Genomic DNA, 19695 nt, shown 5'->3' with positions numbered 1-19695 from the left:
CTACCACAGGGGCCTGAAGCTTACCTGGCCTTGTCCCACCCAAGGTTGGCACTCCAAGGCTATGGGACGTCACTGTAGGTGTGCAGAGCCAGCCAGTCCCCCCTTGTGATGGGCCAGCTTGCAGAGATGACATCTTGCCACGTTCTCCCTGGACTATCAGGACCATCCTACACTTGCGTGTGCCACTCCCTCCTCTCCCCCAGCCCCCTTAGCCCCCAGCCCCCAAATCTCCGCCCTGACATTCCCTTTTTGCCTCAGACTCCAGGCTGCCACTGGGCGTCCCAGACACCCCCACACGCCTGGTGTTCTCTGCCCTGGGACCCACCTCCCTGAAGGTGAGCTGGCAGGAGCCACACTGCGAGAAGGAGGTGCAGGGCTACAGCGTGCAGTACCAGCTCCTCAACGGAGGTCAGTGAACAGGCGGCCGGTGCCCACCAGGCAGTTAGTGGTGGGAGTTTCTGGTGGTGGAGAGTCTGCTCTGAGTCTTCTCCTGGGCAACTAGCTCTGGATGACCCTGCTTGAGCAGGGGCGGTTGGACCAGATGACCTCCAGAGGTCCTCTCAGACCTCAACCATTCTGTGATTCAGGGACTGGTCCCAACGCTGCTCTTAGTGTAACCTTGAGGAAATGTCTCAGCTACCCCACAGCTCTTGTTCCCCATTTCTGCTGGGGGGACAATTCCTGGGGTTGCTGTGGGGTCATTCCTCCTCCAAAAAAGCTTGGATTCATTCTCCAATAGCCCCAATGTCTTAGTTGAAGGTTTTTTCGTCACATTGGACTTGGAGGAAGGATTGCAATGAAAATCTATTATTTTGACGTGAGACTTGGGGCAGTGTTAGTGAAAATGTAATTCTCTTTGGCTGAAAATCCCTGAGTTTTCAAGAAGCTGTTGTTTGTCCCAAGCCTTTTTTGGAACAACATCTCGTCCTGCACGAGCAGTTGTTGGTGGCAAGGTGTGATGGAGGTGGCTGGGGAGGGGCCCCTGGCTGATGTTTCCAGGCAGTTTGTTTGAGATAGAGTTTAGGCAAAAGCCATGGCTCTTTGTTTGAGATAGAGTTTAGGCAAAAGCCATGGCTCTTTGTGCCTGCAAGATGGTGCTGACATCCCCCTTCCTTGTGCATCCCAGGAGAGGTGCACCGACTCACCATCCCCAACCCCAGCCAGAACTCGGTGGTGGTAGAGGACCTGCTGCCCAACCACTCCTACGTATTCAAGGTGAAGGCGCAGAGTGAGGAAGGCTGGGGCCCTGAGAGGGAAGGAGTCATCACCATAGAGTCCCAGGTGGATCCGCAGAGCCCGCTCAGCCCTGTACCAGGTGAGGTGGATGGGGGACAGGAGAAGGGTGGTACTGATGTCTCTGCTGCTGTCTACAGTGCTGGCCTTGCTGTTTTCTCTCCCCTTACCACATCCTGAGCTCTCCTTTCCTTCCTTTCATTTAGAAGTAGGACCTTCTTCCCCACACACTCACCTTCCACTAGCTGTCTAGATAGCTGAGACCTTCCAGCTTGTTTCATAAATGCTTTGTGCAGACCCCTCCCAGGCTCTTCCTCGCCGCCTTCTGTGATGCTGACCTCTCGCTCGTGCTCCTGCAGGTTCACCCTTCACACTGAGCACACCCAGTGCTCCTGGACCGCTGGTTTTCACTGCCCTCAGCCCTGACTCCCTGCAGCTCAGCTGGGAGAGACCCCGCAAGCCCAATGGGTCCATCTTGGGCTACATGGTCACCTGTGAGATGCTGCATGGAGGAGGTACAGTATCAGGCTGTGGAAGCCCAGTTCCCTGTGCAGAACACAAAATACCTCCAGCAAAGGTAACAACTTGCTGCATTTTTGCTGGGACCGGCAACAAAGTTGTCTGCTTACATTGGTGCAGACAAAGTGGGGACATAGGGCTGATTCCTGGCCTGGGAGCTGCTGGACCTGACGCTTTGTGTCACTGCATGGTCTGGTGTAACAAATGTGGTGGGAAGAGGAAGGACCTGTAGCTTATTATAGCCCAAACCCAGTGGATGTTGTTTGTTGAGGATCACCACTGTACTAAAGTAGGGTTGTCTTAACCCTTAGCAGAACTGGGTGCGATCACACAGTCTGTGGGTGGCACAAAGCTTAGGGAAAGCCAAGACAGCAGCCAGAGTTGGAGGGGAGTGTGTTTGGAGGGGCTGTCACTCCTGTCTGTCTTCACCACTGATATGTCCATGTGGATTAGGGGAGCCCAGGAATATCTATGTCGAAGGAGACAATCCAGAAACTACCCTGACTGTGCCCCACCTGAGTGAGAATGTCCCATACAAGTTCAAAGTGCAAGCCAAGACCACCCAAGGCTTTGGGCCAGAGAGAGAAGGCATCATCACCATCGAATCTCAGGATGGAGGTACAGTACCATGTCTTTGTGGAGGTGCAAAGATAAGAAACCTCTCAGAGCAGGGAACACAACTCCTGGAGTCCCGTTCCAGCTCTGGTGGTGACTCTGTTTTCCATGAAAGAAAGACATGGAGACATTGTCTTCCATGAAGACAATGCTGTGCCTTGTAAGCACTGTCCCAGTCCTGATGCACTGAATGAGGGAGGATCATGAGAACCTGCCAGTGTTTAATTTATTATGAAACTTCTGTCTTATGCCTGTTTGTACACACACCCGGAGGCAGCTTCTTAGACTGCACCGGCATAAGACCTTCCCAGTCCTCCCAGTTCCTGGCTTTGATGTCAGCAAGAGAAACCTCCTGAGCTGACTGTTGGTGCTCACTGTGCAGGGTTGAGGGGTTGGAAGCTCCTTGTCGTCTCCTGGCTGACTCGTCCCTTTTCCTTCTCCCCAGGCACTTTCTCCCAGTTTGGAGGACAGCAGTACATGAGAGAAGAAGTGTACAACTTCCCCACCGAATACACCACCAAAACCAGCATCAGCCATTCCTCTCTGGATCCCCACTTCACAGGTAGGGGCTCGCTGTCTGCTTTGAAACCCTCGGAAAGCAAAGGATAACTCTGCTTGTCCAAAGGTCTGAGGGTGCTTTTACCTCAAGTGTCAAAGGCAGGGAGAGAGGTCCATCAGGCGGGATTGATGAAGAGGACCAGGCCCTTTCCGACACCGTGTCTCTGCTCTGCCCCAGAGGCAGTTGCAGTCGTTTCCCCATGTGCTGCCCAGTCACAGAGGGAATCCTGAGTTTTCAAAGTCCCCCAAGACTATCACTAGGGACCAAATCGTAGCTCTTCCTGCAAGGTTAGATCTCTTCAGAGCAGGAAAAATGAGAGAAGTGTGATGACGATCTTTAATTACATTAGTGTAGTTGTCCCATGTTGTCCCACTTGAGTTCAGGGACTCATGGGTTCATGCTGCAACACGGACAGTTTGGGAGCTGTTAGGAGATCCACCTTATTGACCGACATAGCAAAGTACTGAATCAGTTGATCTGGAGATGTTTTCCATCAGTGAAAGTGGTATTTAAGGAGAAACCTCTGCCAGGAATCATCAGGTAGAGCAGATCCTATTCCCTGTGACCCCATACTTAGCATGGTATCCTGACCACTGAGCTTCTCGTTGCAGACGGCATGCTCACGACGACCCAGCGAGTGGAGAGCGCCAGCAGCACTCTCACCAAACAGGTCACCAAAGAGTTTGTGAGCCGGACCGTGATGTCCAGTGGGACCCTCACCAAACAGATGGAGAGGCAGTTCTACGAGGCCTGAGCCAGGGCAGGCTGCCCGCCAGCGGGACATTTGTGTTCAGATGGCAGGGCTTTGTGGATCCAAGGGTGCTTCATTCAGACGCTGCCGCGGTGCCTGGGCAGCTCCTGCTGTGGGCAGAGATCCTCCAAGGCACTTCAAGCTCTGGACCTCTCCTTTGGAGCCCAGCGCACTCAAAGCACTGGCACGGTTGGGTCATCAGGCGTGTGCTTGTCCTTCGAGGCTTGTTCACCCTGTCGTGCTCTGCAGAGGCTCAGTTCTGCAGAGTCCACAGGTATGTCTTCCATGAACAATCACGGCTCACTCCAATACCATTCGTCAATGCCCATCCATCCAAATACACCTGCCGAAATTTGGGTGTCTCAATGGCTCCAGCCTTCCCAGAGAAATGGAACAGGATGATTTATTCTCAGGTCCTCAGTTTTGAGAAGATCCCAGCTGGCAACATCCTGATTTATAGAGGGTCACTGTTTCCATCTTTGCTCCAGGCTCTCTGGGAACTTGCCTTTCCACTGGAGATGGTTATTTTGTTCTGTTTGTTTTTTTTATATGAGAGCTGCAAGGTAGGGGTTTGGGGTAACCTACGCTTTCTTACTGCACCTATTTGTGCCTGTCCTTCGCTGCTAACGTTTGGTACCACAATAGCTAAGTATAGCCTTTCATTTGTATAGCATTACTCATAATGGCCTCTGATGCTTTTTTTTTTTGCATACAATATTGTACAGTTTTCGTAGTATATATATAAAAATATATATAAATGTATTTTATTATTTTATAAAAAAAATGGAGGTGGATGAGATCTATGCTGAATGTGGAGGCTACACTGGGACTGTGGCTGCTGAGAAACATGAATAACTGGAAGAAATTAGTTAAGGGCTTGGTCTAAAGGCCACTAAACCCTGTGGAAAGCCTGTTGATGAGCTGTGGGCTCTGCCTTGGGCCCTATATCCTCCAGCCCGGAGACTCCAGCAGGAGGCTGCAAGCGGCCAGACCCGCTCGCTGCACAGCATCCTCCAGCCGAGCGCTCTCCAGCGCAGCGCTCGCGCGCGGGAGGGCTGGGAGCGGCCTGGAGGCGAGGGATGGCCCAGGCAGCGGTGCCTGGAGGTGGGAACGGTGCCTGGGATTTCTGACGTGGCTGATGTGGAGAGCGTGAGATTTTTGGGCAGAAGGCTCTCATCATCCTGACCAAGTCTCTGAGCCTCCTTCAGCCCTCGGCTTTAGCTGTCTCGCACGGTGCTGGGTGCAGGGCTGAGCCGAGACCTCGCTGGGCCTCGTTTCCCAGCTCTGGGCACGATGCCTGGTGTCTCACTGCCCTCTGCCAACGAGAACAACTGGGCTCCATGTCTTGCTGAACAGCGCGTTTCCCTGGCATGCTTCAGCTGCACGGGAGCAGGCGAGGAGCCTGCCCGAAGCAGCAGCTGCCTGGTGTCCCTGGCAGCATCGCCTGCCTGATTTGATCTGACGCTGGACCTTGGCTTTTTTTTTTTGGCTTTTTTTTTTTTTGCGGTTTTTTTTTTTGGACTCAGAAGGAGACTTTCCAGCACGGACACCACTGAGAGCTCCCTCTCCTCTCCGCACTGTTCATTTGAGTGGGATGGGTCGTACCTGTTTGAGCCAAAGATACACGTGGGTGAGCAAAGTCCACGGGAGTCTCCAGGGCTACAGCTGAAGCTAGGTCAGTTTGGAACTTGGGTCAAGAGATACTTCATCAGCTCTGTGGTTTTACAGTGCCTCTGAGAAGCACTTATTTTTCCTGAGCAAGTACCAGTGGCGTTAGCCTGCCTGCCTCCCTTTCTGGTTGGGGTTTCCTCTCCAGCTGGCATGTCTCCTCCCGCACAAGGACCCCGTGACCCCTTTCCCTGTGCTTTCTGGTCCAGGGTAAACCGCTGAAAACTGCCTAAAACGGGAGCCCCACTTCCAAGCATTTTAACCGAAGGCTACCCTGTTATCCAAGAGAAGCACGCAGCCCGTCAGCTGCTGCTCTCCAGGGCGTCCCGCCATCCCACGCGCAAGGCGGCTGCGCACCTAACCGACGCCTCGCACTAGAACAGCGTCACTTTTCAATTTTCATCTGGTCGTTAGGGCTGGTGGTGTTTCAACCTTTCCAAGGCGGATCTAGCAGCCTGCTCTGACAGCGGGTCTTTGATCAGATGGCTTCCTATTGCACTCAATAAATGTTTTCTCTGCAGTCTGCCTCTTCACTTCTCTTTAAAGAAAAAATCACCCCCCCCATCCCCTCCATCTGCAGCAGCAGATGAAGGACACATGCCAGAAGCAGATACCCAGGCAGGGGCTTCTGCCAAGCGCCAGTGCCTGCTGCTCCTCCACTGCCATCCCCTCCTGCGACTGCAGCTCCAGAGGCACCGCTGGACCCTGCGTCCCCCGTAATGGCTTGTTACACCAGTGCGAACTGGAGTTAAACCAGTCTCCTCTGAGGAAAGGTCCCCAGTGACTTTGGTGTCAGAGCTCGGCTCAGGCGGGCGCAGAACGACTGTGCAAATGTTTTGTATTTATTAGGCAAATGATGCAGACAGACAAATGGATTCCCCTGCAAAGCGCGGAAAGCAGCTGCCTCTCGGAGGGAGGCGATCCCAGCCCAGGCGAGGAGGTCGCTCCTCTACAGGGGCAGCACCTTTGCCCCTCCGGAGGGCTTGGTGAGGTAGAAGGTGGCTCCGCCGCTGTATTTCTCCTAGGAGACAAGAGGAGCAGTAAGCGCTGGCACTCTGGGGCTGTACCACGCCGCAGCAAAAGGCCGGCTGGGGGATGCCAGAGCCCTTCCCGTCAGCCCATCTGCGCCGCGGGCCCAGCCACCGCTCCAACAGCGGCCACGTGGGATGCTTTTTGGGGACAGTGTGCTGTCCTGACCCCTGCCTGGGGTCCCTTGGCCCACCCACAGCACGGGGCGGGGAGGCTATCAACATATCCCCAAGCTGACCCTTCAGCAGCCCCTTATGGACTGTTCTCCGTGACTTTTTCCAACCCCTTTTTGACCCTGCTGATGCTGCCGACCTCCACGGCTTTCTGCGACAGCAGAAAACTCACCGCCAGCTCTGCGCAGTGCTTCCTCGGCTCTGCTTTTCTCCTAACTCATCCAGTGGTCGCTGGTTCTTATTTTGGAGGATCTGAGGGTCAGTTCTGCACTCACCCTATCTACCCCCTTCGCTGTTTTGTAACTCCTGGTCACGTTCCCTCTCTCCCAGCTTCTCATCAGACGGCAGAGGCACAGCCCTTTCGGTCTCTCCTCGTTTCAGACCCCTTCCTCTGCCCCTTCTTTATCCCCCCCACTATTTACAGGGCACACCATGATCTCATATAGCAGCAACATGAGGCTCTGCCTCATTCACAGCCCGTTTCCTGACACCCCCATTTTGCTGGCATTTTCAGCTACCAGAGCACGCTCAGCTGCTGATTTAAAGAACATCGACGACAGCACTGAGATCTTTCCTGGGCTGTAACTGCTGGCATTAAGCTCAGCATTGCCTAAGCTCAGCTTGGATTACTTTTCCCTAGATAGATTTAGCCTTCCTGAAGCTCACCCAGCACCTTCTTGCTCACTTTCTCAATGCAGTAAGGTCCTTGGGCAGTGCTCTGCGACCAGCACGGTGCAGAACTGCCTACAAGAGCTTAGTAGCATCAACAGACATGGGGCTACCCCTACGCAGCACCGGATGGGCTACACCAACGCCAAGTGCCTCAGGGGCGCAGCTTCAACGGCGTCCCCAGACCATGCCCCTGAGTGTTTCCTTGGGATCTTTAAGTCAATCTCCTGGCACTTTTCTGCTGCGTACCTGGATGTGGTGCTGGGCTCTCTCTGCAGCCCCAGCCTCCAGCAGCGTCACTGTGCAGCCTCCGAAGCCTCCCCCGGTCATCCTGCTGCCGTAAACCCCATCGACCTCCAGGGCTGCCGCTACCAGCTCGTCCAGCTCCGGGCAGCTCACTTCATAGTCGTCCCTGGAGAGAGGAGACCCGTGGTCAGCCCTGTCCTGCACCCCGGCCATAGCCCCTGCACCACGAACAGCTGAGACATGCGTCTTGGTACATCCATTGCCGTAGCAAACTGCAGCAATGCAGGACACCGCAGGTCCCGCTCCAGCTCTCTGCCTGTAAGTGCACGTATACGTAAGTAAGACTGCAAGCATCGGGGACCCACTGGGCGCTGCTGTGAGCAACGTACGTGACCGGCTGCCTTGTCACAGCACCTCCCTGGCGCAGAAGCTTTTCTTAAAACTCCCTGGCCAGCTGAGCTGTGGGAGGCACCGGGCAGGACATGGTTCCGGCTGCCCCCAGTGCTGCACCCACAGGCAGGGGAACCCCACGAGGACTCGACACCAGTGCCCCGGACACAGCCTGCCCTGCCGGTACATCCTCACCTGAGGGAGTTGTGGCTCTCCACCATCAGCCTCCCAAACGTCCTGTAGTCCCTGTCCTGCAGTGCTTGTGCTGCCTGGGCCGTCCGTGCTATCTCGCCGATGACGTGCCTGGCCCGCCGGTACACCTCCTCGCCCAGCCGGCTCCTGGCCGCTGCGGACACATGCATGCCTCTGCAGCAAAGCCACTCGGGCCTGTGGGATGATGCAGGAGGCGAGCACGGCCGCATCCTGCAACCATCCTGTGCCAGAGCTTCTCTACAGGCATGCACCCACCCCCCTGTCCCAGGTGCTGCCCCCCAGTCTCAGCCCATGCCATGGGGCACCGAGCTCCTGCTGCCCCGAGGAGCGGCCAGAGCCGAGGGAGGGACTGTCTCCACCTTCCAGCTCGGCCATGGTGGCATCTCGCAGGCTGGTCTTGCCGAGTGCCGCCACCGCCTCCTCGCACTGCCGCCGGCGCGTGGGATACTCGCTGCCCGTCAGCGTGTGCCGCACATTGGAGTTGGTGATGAGGACGGCCAAGCTGGCATCGGTCAGCGGGACGAGGATGGTCTCCAGCGACCTGCAGCGAGAGCTCAGCACGGGCCGTGTGCCCGTCCCCCCGCCTGCTCCAGCCCTCGGCTAGCTGGGTGAAGCCACATGGCAGGCAGCTCCTGCCTCCGCAGAGGCAAAGACCAAGTGCTTTAGAATTTCGCTCGAGCATTTCACTCCCTCCCAATTACTAGTCCCATAATAGACCCTAACGACTTTGTGGGAAAGACACCCCAGGCAAGTAGCAGAAAGGATGCAGGAGGAGGAATCAAGACATAGGAATTAAAACACAGGGAGCCCCAGCCCCGCAATGAGATTTTGGGGTGGATTCAGGGGTTAACCCTTCCCTGCACGCCTGCATTTATTTCTTGGCCACGGGACCAGCTCGTCCCCACCTGCCCGAGGAGGTGGGCACGGCGCAGCGAGCTCGGCGCTCGGCCCTGACCTGCAGTCAATGAGCAGCGCGTGGCCTTCCTTGCCCAGCACGGATATGAACTGGTCCATGATCCCGCAGGGCATGCCGGCAAATGTGTGCTCCGCTTTCTGGCACGCCAGTGCCTTGGCTGCCAAATCACCATCATCTGTGCCAGAGCAGAGAGATGCAGGTTAGCAGCTCTGGGACCTTTGCCCCTTGCCCTGGAGCAGCAGGAGCAAACACGAAGGTAAAGGGTTGCTTTCCCACAGAACGGGGTTTTGCTAAAGCATCAGCTGCCAGCGCTTGCTCCTGCACCAGTGCACAGCATCTGTGCCAGCATGGGTCCCCAGATCCAGCTGGATGCGATAATTTGACACTGGTGTCTCAGATCTCTCCATTTTAGGGGACACGAGGGTGGGGAGAAGACGCTCCCAAGGGAACATCCTCTCATCCCCTCAGCCAGCCCCAGGGATGGTCCAAGGGCTTTAGAGGCATGGACAGGTCAGGCTGGGTGAGCCGGAGGAGCCCCGCAGCCACAGCAGTGCCAGCTCTGGCTGCAACGGGGGGCTGTGACCCACCCCACAGTGGTGTTTCCCCCAGGGCTGCGGGATCTTGCTGTGGGCACCCCTCTCATCCCAGCTCCCACCCGGGAACAGAGGCGCCAGGGGCCAGGACCGGCTGCTGCCGTACCTGGGCAGAGCTGCTGGAGGAAGGTGTAAGTAGCCACCTCCAGAGCGGCCGAGCTGGAGAGGCCCCCGCCCAGGGGGATGTCACTGGCTATCACGGCGCTGAAGCCTGGCACGGGACCACCTGTGGGAACAGAAGGGAGCCCCTGCAGGGCTGGGGGCTGTCCTGCCCCACAGCCCATGGGGAACTGACAGAGAGGAGCCCCTGTCCGATATTCCAGTTTAAAATGCAGGGTGACCCACGGCAGAGTGTGACCCAGGCATCCCCCTCCCAAACACAGGGGTCTTTGGAGCTGAAAGCGTCTCTGCTGGAGCCTGGCCCCAGCAGCGGCTGCAGGATTGCACCGGCACTGCAGGAGCCCCTGGAGCACACCACAAGCTGGGTGCCAAGCACCAGCCCCGCGTGAGGGGGAGCTCCCACCCACCTGGCAGCCTGGGCCTTACCTCGGTAGTGCTGGATGACACCCTTGACGTAGTTGGCCCAGCGAGGCTGCCCTGGGCTCAGAGGGCTGCCTTGGCGGGGAGCCAGGAACTGCACCCTGTGGGGCTCGTCTGCCTCCGCCGAGGTGGTGAGGATGGAGATGGTCCCGTCCTGCGTGGGGGATCCCACCAGCACCGTCCCCAGCTGCAGGGCCTGGGGTGGGGAGGTGGGCTCAGACCCTGTGGCGTCCCTGGGCACAGCTGCAGCTGCTTCAACCCACAGCTGGCAGCACCCAACGCGTTACCCTTAACTCTGCCCGCGCAGAGCCACCAGCCCCCGCTGCACGCTCCGGCTCATCACAGCATTAAACTTTCTGGCTATTTAATGCCACACAGGGTCAGTCTTAGCACCAAAATGTTGTGACTGACCACCCCAGCTGCCGGGCTCTGGGGGAGTGGAAATCCACGGCGAGGCCCTGAGAGGCTTCGGGAAATTTTCTCGCCTGCAGGGCAATTCTGCTGACCGGCTCTCACGCTCCTCAGCCTCAAAATAATCGGGTTTGACCGAGGACTGAGCGGGGCGGGCAGGGAGCCCCAGCCGCTTCGAACCAGCTCTGCCACCCAAACACCGCCCTCCAGGAACGGGAAGTCGTTTCACGGGACTTCAGCCCCTCGAAGAGGCGGCCGGGGAGGGAGCTCGCATCCCCCCGCAGTGGCGGCGGTCCCGGGCGCGGTGGGGGATCCCACAGGGTCCTGGGCGGGGGGTCCCGGGAGGCCATCCTGGGGCAGGCAGGGGAGACCCCCGGGGCTGCAGGGAAGACCCGAACGGGGGAGACGGGGGATCCCGGGGCCGGGGCGGCGGAGCACGACCCTTACCATGGGCAGCACGAAGCCGCCGTTGTAGTCGGTGTGCTCGCCGATGAGGTTGACCCGGCCGGGGGCCCACGCTGCCAGCACCGCCGGCCCCCCGAAAGCCGCCCCGTGCGCCCGGCGAGCGGCCGCCAACAGCTGGACCGGCCCGAGCTCCGCCACCGCTTCCGCCATGGCCGCCCCGCTCCCCTCGCGCCCCGCCCCGCTCCCCTCGCGCCCCGCCCCGCTCCCCTCGCGCCCCGCCCCGCTCCCCTCGCGCCCCGCCCCGCTCCCCTCGCGCCCCGCCCCGCTCCCCTCGCGCCCCGCCCCGCTCCCCTCGCGCCCCGCCCCCTCCCCTCGCGCCCCGCCCCGCTCCCCTCGCGCCCCGCCCCGCTCCCCTTGCGCCCCGCCCCGCTCCCCTCGCGCCCCGCCCCCTCCCCTCGCGCCCCGCCCCGCTCCCCTGGCCCCGCCCCGCTCCCCTCGCGCCCCGCCCCGCTCCCCTCGCGCCCCGCCCCGCTCCCCTCGCGCCCCGCCCCGCTCCCCCGGCCCCGCCCCGCTCCCCTCGCGCCCCGCCCCGCTCCCCTCGCGCCCCGCCCCCTCCCCTTGCGCCCCGCCCCGCTCCCCTCGCGCCCCGCCCCGCTCCCCTCGCGCCCCGCCCCGCTCCCCCGGCCCCGCCCCGCTCCCCCGGCCCCGCCCCGCTCCCCTCGCGCCCCGCCCCGCTCCCCTCGCGCCCCGCCCCGCTCCCCTCGCGCCCCGCCCCCTCCCCTCGCGCCCCGCCCCCTCCCCTCGCGCCCCGCCCCGCTCCCCTCGCGCCCCGCCCCGCTCCCCTCGCGCCCCGCCCCGCTCCCCTCGCGCCCCGCCCCGCTCCCCTCGCGCCCCGCCCCGCTCCCCCGGCCCCGCCCCGCTCCCCCGGCCCCGCCCCGCTCCCCTCGCGCCCCGCCCCGCTCCCCTCGCGCCCCGCCCCGCTCCCCTCGCGCCCCGCCCCGCTCCCCCGGCCCCGCCTCGGAAACGCTGTTGGCGCGTGTGCTTTTCTATAGAGAGGGCGAAAGTCACACCTACACACACCTGTGTGTACCTATGGCGGTGCCAGCGCCTGGGACTTTTTAGTCCATATACCTATAGCCATGCCCATATTCCGATGCCTGCGTTGTCCTAATATACGGACAGATAGATATGTATATGTATGCACCGGTGTCTCTACTGTAGATGCGTTTTATGCTAATCCATATGCCAATGTACATATATATTTTATATATATGTACAGATATATATGTATATATGCGCCAATGTCTGTGTTATACCTATCTACGTCAACGCCTGTCTATGCTTTGATATACGCACAGGTACGTACGTATGCGTACACATATGCCGATGTGCTGTAAGTGTATATGTATGTGGAGAGATACGTATGTAAATGTGTGTGTGCCCGCACAGCGATGTCCGTCGGTCCGTGCCCGTGCCCGCGGACAGCGGTGCGTGGGCGCTGTGAGCCGCAGGGTTCCTGCCCCCGCGGGGCCGGGCCGCTCCGCTCCCGGGGCGGGGCCGGCTCCCGGCCCCCGGCTCCCGGCCCCCGGCTCCCGCCCCGCCGCCGCCGCGGGGCCGCCGGCGCGGGAGGACGAGCCGATGGCCGGGAAGGAGCCGCTGCTGGGCGCCCTTAAAGGTAAGCGTGGCCGCCGGGACCGGTACCCACGCTTCCTCCGGCAGCCCTCGCCGGGGGCCGGCCCCTCGCTGCGCACCGCCGCCGTGGCGGGGCCAGCCGCGCTGCCTGGGCCGGTGGTGCGGCCGCGCTGCCCTTGGCTCCGGGGGGCTTCATCCGAACTTCTGCCCGGCGCGGCTGCAGGCAGCCGCGGGGGGTCGCGTCCCGCCGGGGCGCCGGGCACCTCCCGCAGCACCAGCGACCCGCCCCGCGGCTGCGCACGGAGCTGTTCCCGTGCGTGCCCCCCAGCCGGGGCACCCCTGGGTGCTGATGCTGCCGCCGCCGCAGGCGGGGTGCTGCGGCTGCGGGAGGGCGCGGGGCCCTGCACGGACGCCTCGCCGCACCTCGCCTCCCTCTGCCAGCTGCTGGAGAGCATCCTGCGCAAGGGGCTCCGACGTGAGTGGTCCTTCACGCCCGGGCGGGGGGTGGCAGCGTCCCGGTGCCCGCGGCGAGAGGCCTCGCGCTCCCTTCCTCCCGCAGAGCCAGCCTGGGGCTTCAGGAGACGGGATTACTGGCACTGGCTGGAGCAGCTTCCCACGGGGGACGGTGGCAGGTGAGCGGCCCCGGGCCGCGTCCGTCGCGACGTGCTCATCCCAAAGACCCAGTGCAGGGACGATGCTCCCACATGCCACCAAAGTTTTGGCCCCAAGCTGCTTCCACTCTCCCCAAACAGGCCGACCCCTCTCTCCATCAGCATCCAGAAAGCGGGCGGCTGTGAGAAGGCGCGGACGGCGCAGGGCCGCGGGCGGTACTTTCTGCGCCTGGCTCTGCAGGGGAAGGTGCTGGCGGCGGCCGTGCGGCAGCTGGCGCGGACCCCCTGGCTTCTGGAGGTGCAGCACACAGCAAGGAGCCTCTAACCACGGGCGATGGGCAGCGGAACGGCTGTGTAATGGTGGCGTTTCTCTGTGTTTCAGTTTTATGATCCGGTGAGCTCCATCCTTGGCAACGAAGACCTCCTGGGTAAGACGGCGGCTCCTCCAAGGCGGGATGTAACCTACCCTGGGGCAGCTGCCGCAGGCATTACAGCACCATGATGCTGCGGGGAGGGAGGAAAATAGTCCACTGTGATTTTTCTAAGCCAAACTTAGCAGTAAAATCTAAATGTGCTGCCACAGTGATGGAAAAAGAGGTGTACGTATTTAAAGACGGTTTGAATCCCTAAGGTTGGTTTTAGTGTCATGGGATAGGAAAATTGCTTCTGAAGTGTCTTCCGTGTTATTTCTTTGTACCAAGGATGCTGGTTTAAGCGGACCCAGCAGTCCGGCTTTGAAGGGAGCCCTTGGCTGCTGGGCCCAGGCTGCGGTCCCGCGCGAAGGGTCACTTGGGGGGCTCAGGGTGGTTGCTTTGACAGGCTGCACCACTCCATCCGCAGCTGTGCTCCTTGAGGGGGCCAGGGTGAAAGCCTTTAATCTTTTGTTTATGATAAATAACCCAGTGTTAAACCTGTACCTAGACGGCTTATAAATCACCCGCGCTGCTGGTGCATGAGCCAGTTGCAGATCTCTTTCAGTGTAATTGCGAGGTTCACGCAGGAGAGCCTGGACAGCTTTGCTTTGCATTTAGGGTGAGAAATGCAGAGAAAGTTGCTCATCAGCAGCGTTTGCTGTGAGCTTTGGTCTGGATTTGGGGAAATCAGGCATCGAGCCGCGGCACTTCTCTCCCCGTGCTGGCAGCGAGAGCCTGAGACGAGCCTCCAGCTGCCTGGGTGCTGCGGTGCTGGGATGCTCTCAGGGCCTTGCTCCCCAGGGCTCATCAGTTACGCCGAAAATGGCTTTATTCGGACCTCTGCCATGTCCCCGCGAGGCTGTGGCTGCTGGGAACCCGGCAGTGACGCTGCCTCTATGTCCCCGTCCCTCCGCAGAGCCGTTCCTCTCACTGCTGCTGGTGGTGACAGAGATGGATTTCTCCCTGGACCTGCAGGTATGGTGACGAATCGGCGGGGTGGTGGCCGGCTCACGGCTGCCGGTGTGGGGCCCTGGCCCCTTCCTTGCCGGATCCGATGGCGCTGACGCTCCTTTGTTTGCAGAATTGCAGCTTCTTGGACGAAAGCTGGCTGCTGCCGGTAAGAGCTTGTCTCTCCCCAGAGCCGTCCTTCCGCCACCTGGCCCTCGCTGAAAAGTCAAATGAGGAAGATAAGGAATGAATTGGTGGGGAGGGATTGCCACGCAACTCTCTGCCCGGCCGCAGCCGGGGTGAATTGGCTCAGGTTCACCCGCATGAGCAAAGCCGCCTCCGCCACCAAGGTCGGACCCTGCTGGGTGCCTGCGCTGTCACCAGGAGCAGATCACAGCATTCCTGGGAGTAAAACCAAGCTAGAGTAGTACCCAGGCCTAAACTGCTGACATAAATGAAGTTTTCCCATGCTCCCTTCCCTGACTTCTAGCCAAAAAATTCCCCATTTCCCTGGGCTGACACAAATGACGTGTCAGTTGGTTTCGCTCTTGGTTTTGCTCAGTGAAATATCGGTGCATTTATTATTTATCGGTGCAAAGCGGGGATGCTTTGACGTCTTTTAAGAATGAAGAGCATCCCTCCACTGCCTTTTTAACCCAAAAGAATCCCCAAAAAAGCTCGAGGTGGCTTTGGGGCTGGTTATGGTGCGTGCCAAGCTGCGGCGCTGCTGCAGAGGCTGGGATCCCGCTGGCTTTTGGGCATTTCTAAACAGCAAGTGCTCCTGGCTGAACTGGCCACGTTTCGGGTCCCTGGCTGATGCGATGTGACAGTAAGTGCTGCTGCAAACGTCAGCGGCTTCGGGGAGGGGCGGCAGCACTGCCCGGCTGCGTGGGGACACGTGGGGCAAGGGAGGAGGGCTCATCGTGGAGTTAAGAGTTCACCTGCTGCTTTGCCATCCCATCCATCTAGCAGGTTTGTCCCTCCAGGGTCTGGGCACAGCTGCGTCCCAGGAGAGGACAGGTACAAGCAGCCACTGGTGGTCCCAGCCCAGCCTGGGGCACTGGGGACCGGCCTCTCCCTGGGCTCCGAAGCCCTGGTTTGGCATCAGTGGCAGAAAAGGCCCAGGGCAAGGGGTTCCCATCCTCCCCCTTGTCCTGGTCACGCTCCTTGGGCATCCTGCGGCCATTGCCAGGGCCACTGTCACCGGACATTTTCTTCCAGGTGTGCATCACTTACGAGACGGTCCCGTGCCAAGCGCTGGGGATGGTGCTTAGGTAGGAGCCCTTGATCCTCCTCTCCGCTCCCCAGCGGGATCTGGACACCATGGCACTCAAAACCCCCCAACAAGGGGAGACAAATACCCCGTGGAGAGCATCGGGGCTGTCTCGGTTGCTTTTCTCCCCATCAGCGCAGCCTCGCTGGTATCTGCTGTCCATGGGGTGGCTTTTCCCTGCCTCCGTGTATTGGCGAAACATCGCTGATGGTACGAAAGGGCTGGGGGACCAGGCTGGGTCCCCGGGGCTGAGCTGGAGCTCGGCCACACCCCCAGGTACGTGGACGGCCGAGTCTTTGTCACCGAGGTGCTCCCCGAGAGCCAGGCGGAGGTGGATGAGGTGGTGCTGGCCGGCGACATCCTCGACGAGATCAACGGCTGCTCGCTGAGAAACGCCTACAGCGGGCAGGTGGGTGGGCACGGAGGGCTGGCGTATCTCCCCCCCTCCTGCCCCCACCCGCCCCTCTGCTCCCCCCACCCTCCCTCCAGGCTGGGGCCGTGCTGCAGAAGCTGAAGGGACAACCGCTCAGCTTCCGCCTGCTGCGCTGGCGGTGGCACGACGGGGGGGTCTACGAGCCGCTGCTGCCCTACCTGAAGGTCCTGAAGGAGAAGGAGCCCCGCTTCCAGCTCCAGCGCGGCCCCCGGTGCAGGGGCGAGGGGGAGCCGCGGAGGCTGCAGGGGGGCAGGTAGGTCCGGCACCACGGGAGCCCCCGGGCTGGGCTGGGGGTCCTGGCATCGGGGCAGCCCCGTGCCCACGCTATCCCCGGTCTCCGCTCAAGGCTGTGGGGCCAAAGCTGCCCCCATGGCCTGGGGGCGGTGGGGGGCTGTGAGCGTCTTCCCCTGCAAAGAGCAGCAGGAGGATGCGCGCGGTCCTTGCTCTGATGCCCCCGAGCCCTTTTCTCCCCAGTCTGCTCTACAGCCTGCGGTACCTGGGCCGGACCGGCGTTGGGAAGGTGAGGCGATGGGGCAGAGACGTGCCTAGGGGTAAATTGTCTCTTCTGGGTTTCTTTTCACGTGCCCGTGGGTTATTCCCTCCTTCCTGCTCCGTTTCAGTTCGGTGGCAAAGAGGTGCTGGACCGCGCCATCCCCGCCGTGCTGGAGAGGCCCTTGGCCGTGCGGGTGAGCGATGGGGCTGAGGGCATCCTGGGAAGGGCTTGGCGAGAAAACTGCAAGGAAATGTGGTCTCTGCACGGGGATTTTTTTTCCTGCTGGCTCCAGGTTTGCTTGGCCTGGCTGAGTATTTGACACCCCCCACTCCTGTGGGGTTCTTTTTCTGGTTAGAAACATCTCCGCAGCCAGGATAGAAAAGTGCATTAAAGAAAAAAAAAAATGCAACCACCTGCGGGAAAGCACTTGGAAAACTGTGGGGAGGCTGAGCCTGGTTGCAGGGGTGCCTTAGGGCTCGGGTCACTGCTGCTTGAGCCTTTGGGGGTTGTTTGTGAAAAGGTTCAAGTGCAAGAGCATGGGGTGGTGAAAAAAAAAAAAGGCAGTACAGAGAAAACTCCTTGAAAAAAGCTGTGCTTGACTCTGCTTTGTCACCTCTGCTTTTGAATAATCTCTCTCTTGTAAGTGTCTTATTAAAATAGAGCTCAGACACTGTGGTGATCGGGGCTTCTTCCCCCTCCATCCCCGTTAGGAGGTTTTATTCGATGTGAAGGAAGCAGAAGTCCTCGTACAGGAGAAGACTTCTTCCAAGGTAAGCAAGCGACACCCAAGGTCCGGGCGACTCCTGCGGCTGCCGATCTCGCGGCGCAGGCAGCCCGGCTGGAGGGGCCGGGGGGCTGGCTTAAACGGGGAATGGGCACGACGGGGACTGGCCGCAGCCCCAACGCCGTCTCCCTCCTGTCCCCCGCGCAGCTCCTGTGCCGCTACCCCTACCCCGCCATCTCCTGTGTGGGACGCTGCGTGGACAGCAGCAATTCATTCGCCTTCTGCGTGGCGTAAGTGCTGCCCGTGGGCCCTGGGAGGGGGATGGAGAGGGATGTGGGTCTTAGAAAATAAACAAGCGACGTCCAGACCAGCCGCGGGGTCTCTGGTGTGGTTACAAGCCAGGGCTGGGCTTTTGGAGCTGCTCTCTCTGCTGGCTAATGTGCATGTTTCCATTTTTAGCGCTTCCCCAGAGAGCCCTGACGCGAGCACGTTCGACTGCCTGGTGTTTGCATCAAGTTCTGAGCAAGAATGCGAGGAAATCATCAGGAGAATCGGTAAGAGAACGGTTTATGTCTTCAGATATCATCACAGTGAGATCGTGGAATACCAAGATTGCTATTCTGGTCTACCAGTTGCAAGATCTAGCTTAATTTCTTTTTGTTGAGGTTACTAAGATGAATAGATACTTTGATACAGTTTTCTGGTGGGTTTGGTTTTTGTGTTGTGTGTTTTGGGGTTTTTTTTTTTAAGAACTGCCGGACAGTGATTTTATTTTAAGAAACAGCTCCTAGGCATCCCCAGATGGTTCATTGTTTCCACCAAGGACTTGGAGGAAACATTGTTTTCGAGGGATGTTATTTTAAAACATACTTTTCCTGCAGGAGCCCAGCCTGCTACTGCAGCTTAGCACCAAATCAAGCGTTCATAAATCCCATCACTTGGAATTCTTATTTTTAACCTGCCTAAATGCAAGCTGCGTGGTGCTTCCCAAGTTACGTGGCTCCTGGGCCACCATGGACCCTCAGGTTTCTTGTGGGGACATCCCCTCGCCAGGCTGCACCCCCAGGCCGACCTTCCCGGGTGAGCTACCCCAGATCCCTTGGCATCAGCTAATCTTTGAGGCAGTGCTTAACTTTGATCCAGGCCTTTAAAGCAACTATGTTTACGACGTAGATGCAAGGAAATCTTTTTCCCTACAGGTTTAGCAGTGAGGAAAATACTTGTTTAAAACCTAATCTTGGATCATCTCTGAACACGTTTTTAGCAGCTCTGTGGCAGACATGATAATGGCATTAACCGGGGTCTGTGTTTGCTCCAAGCGCTGTCGGAGCGCCTGGTAAGGAGCGCCTATTCCTCCAGCTGCAGGGTTTCGGCACACGGAGTGGTTTGTCTGACAGAAGAGCCCTGGCTCCAGCCCCCAGCTCCCCCAGGCCTTCGCCCCGACGCAGCCGCCCAGCAGCCCCCGCGCGAGGCGGCCCCGGCAGTGGCAGCCGGGGGGTTCAGAGCGCTGTAAACGCGTCCGGTTCAAAGAGCGCGCAGACGGCCAGCGCTGGCGCACCGCCTGCTCGCTGCTGTCAGCTACGCGGTTCTCCCTCCCGAAATGCCACTGCTGCCGCGGCACTTTTAATTTCCCTGAAATAAATCAAGATGAGCTAGCCGAACTACTTCCCTGTGCTACTCTTCTGTGCTAACTGTAGCCTTACTAGTGCAGCCTGTTCTTTAAGAGCTGAGGAGAGCCAGCCTGGCAATTCAATTTAAATGTTAATTACCCGTGTTTCAGATGCCGTCTGAGCAGCTTTCCCCCACCACAACCTGACAAGGTAGGGCTGTTCCCAGAGGCACTGCTGGGAAAGCCAGGCCTGCCCCAGCAGCGCCCCAAGAGCTGTTCTGAGGCGGAGGTCCCAGTATAATCCTGTTGCATCAAAACAGCTCCGATGGGAAGTGACAATCTCACCGAGCGCCTGTTCCAGCTCACTGCGCAACCCATAGGCTCTCAGGTTGTGTAATTAGCGTTTCCTGGCTGCTGTCATTAACTGGGACTCAGTCACACAGGAACCAGCGGGCCGCAGCTGCGTGCCCCACACCTTGGCACTCGGGAAGGGGCTGGTGGTTTGCTGCGGGCAGACCAGTCGCCGCCAGAACAAACTTCCCCTGCGCCTACTGGAAAACAGAAAACAAGGCTTAGATGTGGAGCTGCGCCCAAGCAGCTGACACAGGTAAGCTGTTCAGCTTCGTGGA

The 19695-nt window shown here is 59.5% G+C and overlaps 4 protein-coding genes across 9 annotated transcripts in view; 3 read left to right on the top strand and 1 right to left on the bottom strand.

Annotated features, from left to right (window-relative positions):
- Positions 1-5865, top strand: part of ITGB4 (integrin subunit beta 4) — a 39363-nt gene extending 33498 nt beyond the window's left edge. For all 4 annotated transcript variants that reach the window (XM_075169995.1, XM_075169996.1, XM_075169994.1 and 1 more), the window contains 6 exons: positions 259-408; positions 1127-1315; positions 1593-1748; positions 2206-2370; positions 2813-2929; positions 3538-5865. In XM_075169995.1, the coding sequence (XP_075026096.1) occupies positions 259-408; positions 1127-1315; positions 1593-1748; positions 2206-2370; positions 2813-2929; positions 3538-3680 (920 nt within the window). In that variant the 3' untranslated portion in view covers positions 3681-5865. The remainder of the gene's footprint in view (positions 1-258; positions 409-1126; positions 1316-1592; positions 1749-2205; positions 2371-2812; positions 2930-3537) is intronic.
- A 320-nt stretch (positions 5866-6185) lies between these two features.
- GALK1 (galactokinase 1) lies at positions 6186-11154 on the bottom strand. Of its 2 annotated transcripts, XM_075170004.1 has the most exons (8): positions 10973-11154; positions 10121-10310; positions 9681-9800; positions 9021-9156; positions 8425-8606; positions 8048-8198; positions 7466-7628; positions 6186-6366 (listed from the first exon to the last, which is right to left on the bottom strand). In XM_075170004.1, the coding sequence occupies exons 1-8, from the start codon at positions 11138-11140 to the stop codon at positions 6295-6297; spliced, it is 1182 nt and encodes a 393-aa protein (XP_075026105.1). In that variant the 5' UTR covers positions 11141-11154; the 3' UTR covers positions 6186-6294. The 2 variants fall into 2 exon arrangements, with proteins under 2 accessions (XP_075026105.1, XP_075026106.1); XM_075170005.1 differs by lacking the exon at positions 9681-9800 and having other exon boundaries at positions 10973-11147.
- Positions 11155-12231: 1077 nt separating this feature from the next.
- LOC142091204 (uncharacterized) lies at positions 12232-13525 on the top strand. Its single transcript, XM_075170139.1, has 5 exons — positions 12232-12288; positions 12380-12605; positions 12930-13037; positions 13122-13194; positions 13315-13525. The coding sequence occupies exons 1-5, from the start codon at positions 12232-12234 to the stop codon at positions 13496-13498; spliced, it is 648 nt and encodes a 215-aa protein (XP_075026240.1). The 3' UTR covers positions 13499-13525.
- Positions 13526-13548: 23 nt separating this feature from the next.
- On the top strand, positions 13549-19118 carry LOC142091109 (uncharacterized). Of its 2 annotated transcripts, XM_075169991.1 has the most exons (12): positions 13549-13601; positions 14503-14561; positions 14668-14703; positions 15756-15808; positions 16084-16216; positions 16297-16493; positions 16715-16760; positions 16861-16926; positions 17444-17503; positions 17665-17747; positions 17917-18011; positions 18817-19118. In XM_075169991.1, the coding sequence occupies exons 2-12, from the start codon at positions 14538-14540 to the stop codon at positions 18849-18851; spliced, it is 828 nt and encodes a 275-aa protein (XP_075026092.1). In that variant the 5' UTR covers positions 13549-13601; positions 14503-14537; the 3' UTR covers positions 18852-19118. The 2 variants fall into 2 exon arrangements, with proteins under 2 accessions (XP_075026092.1, XP_075026091.1); XM_075169990.1 differs by lacking the exon at positions 13549-13601 and having other exon boundaries at positions 14316-14561.
- The last annotated feature ends 577 nt before the right edge of the window (positions 19119-19695 follow it).

This window comes from Calonectris borealis, chromosome 20 (assembly GCF_964195595.1).
Source record: "Calonectris borealis chromosome 20, bCalBor7.hap1.2, whole genome shotgun sequence".
Classification (NCBI taxonomy): domain Eukaryota; kingdom Metazoa; phylum Chordata; class Aves; order Procellariiformes; family Procellariidae; genus Calonectris; species Calonectris borealis.
This window is presented reverse-complemented; position numbering and strand designations above follow the sequence as displayed.

Coding starts and splice junctions, on each gene's coding strand:
- LOC142091204 (XM_075170139.1), top strand. CDS start 12,232: ATGTCTGTGTTATACCTATCTACGTCAACGCCTGTCTATGCTTTGATA. Junction 12,606..12,929: donor GCTGCTGGGCGCCCTTAAAG/GTAAGCGTGGCC, acceptor CCGCCGCCGCAG/GCGGGGTGCTGCGGCTGCGG. Junction 13,038..13,121: donor CCTGCGCAAGGGGCTCCGAC/GTGAGTGGTCCT, acceptor TTCCTCCCGCAG/AGCCAGCCTGGGGCTTCAGG.
- GALK1 (XM_075170004.1), bottom strand. CDS start 11,140: ATGGCGGAAGCGGTGGCGGAGCTCGGGCCGGTCCAGCTGTTGGCGGCC. Junction 10,311..10,972: donor GCGGCTTCGTGCTGCCCATG/GTAAGGGTCGTG, acceptor TCCCCACCCCAG/GCCCTGCAGCTGGGGACGGT. Junction 9,801..10,120: donor TGTCATCCAGCACTACCGAG/GTAAGGCCCAGG, acceptor CTGTTCCCACAG/GTGGTCCCGTGCCAGGCTTC.
- LOC142091109 (XM_075169990.1), top strand. CDS start 14,409: ATGGCTTTATTCGGACCTCTGCCATGTCCCCGCGAGGCTGTGGCTGCT. Junction 16,494..16,714: donor CGGAGGCTGCAGGGGGGCAG/GTAGGTCCGGCA, acceptor TTTTCTCCCCAG/TCTGCTCTACAGCCTGCGGT. Junction 17,748..17,916: donor TCATTCGCCTTCTGCGTGGC/GTAAGTGCTGCC, acceptor TTCCATTTTTAG/CGCTTCCCCAGAGAGCCCTG.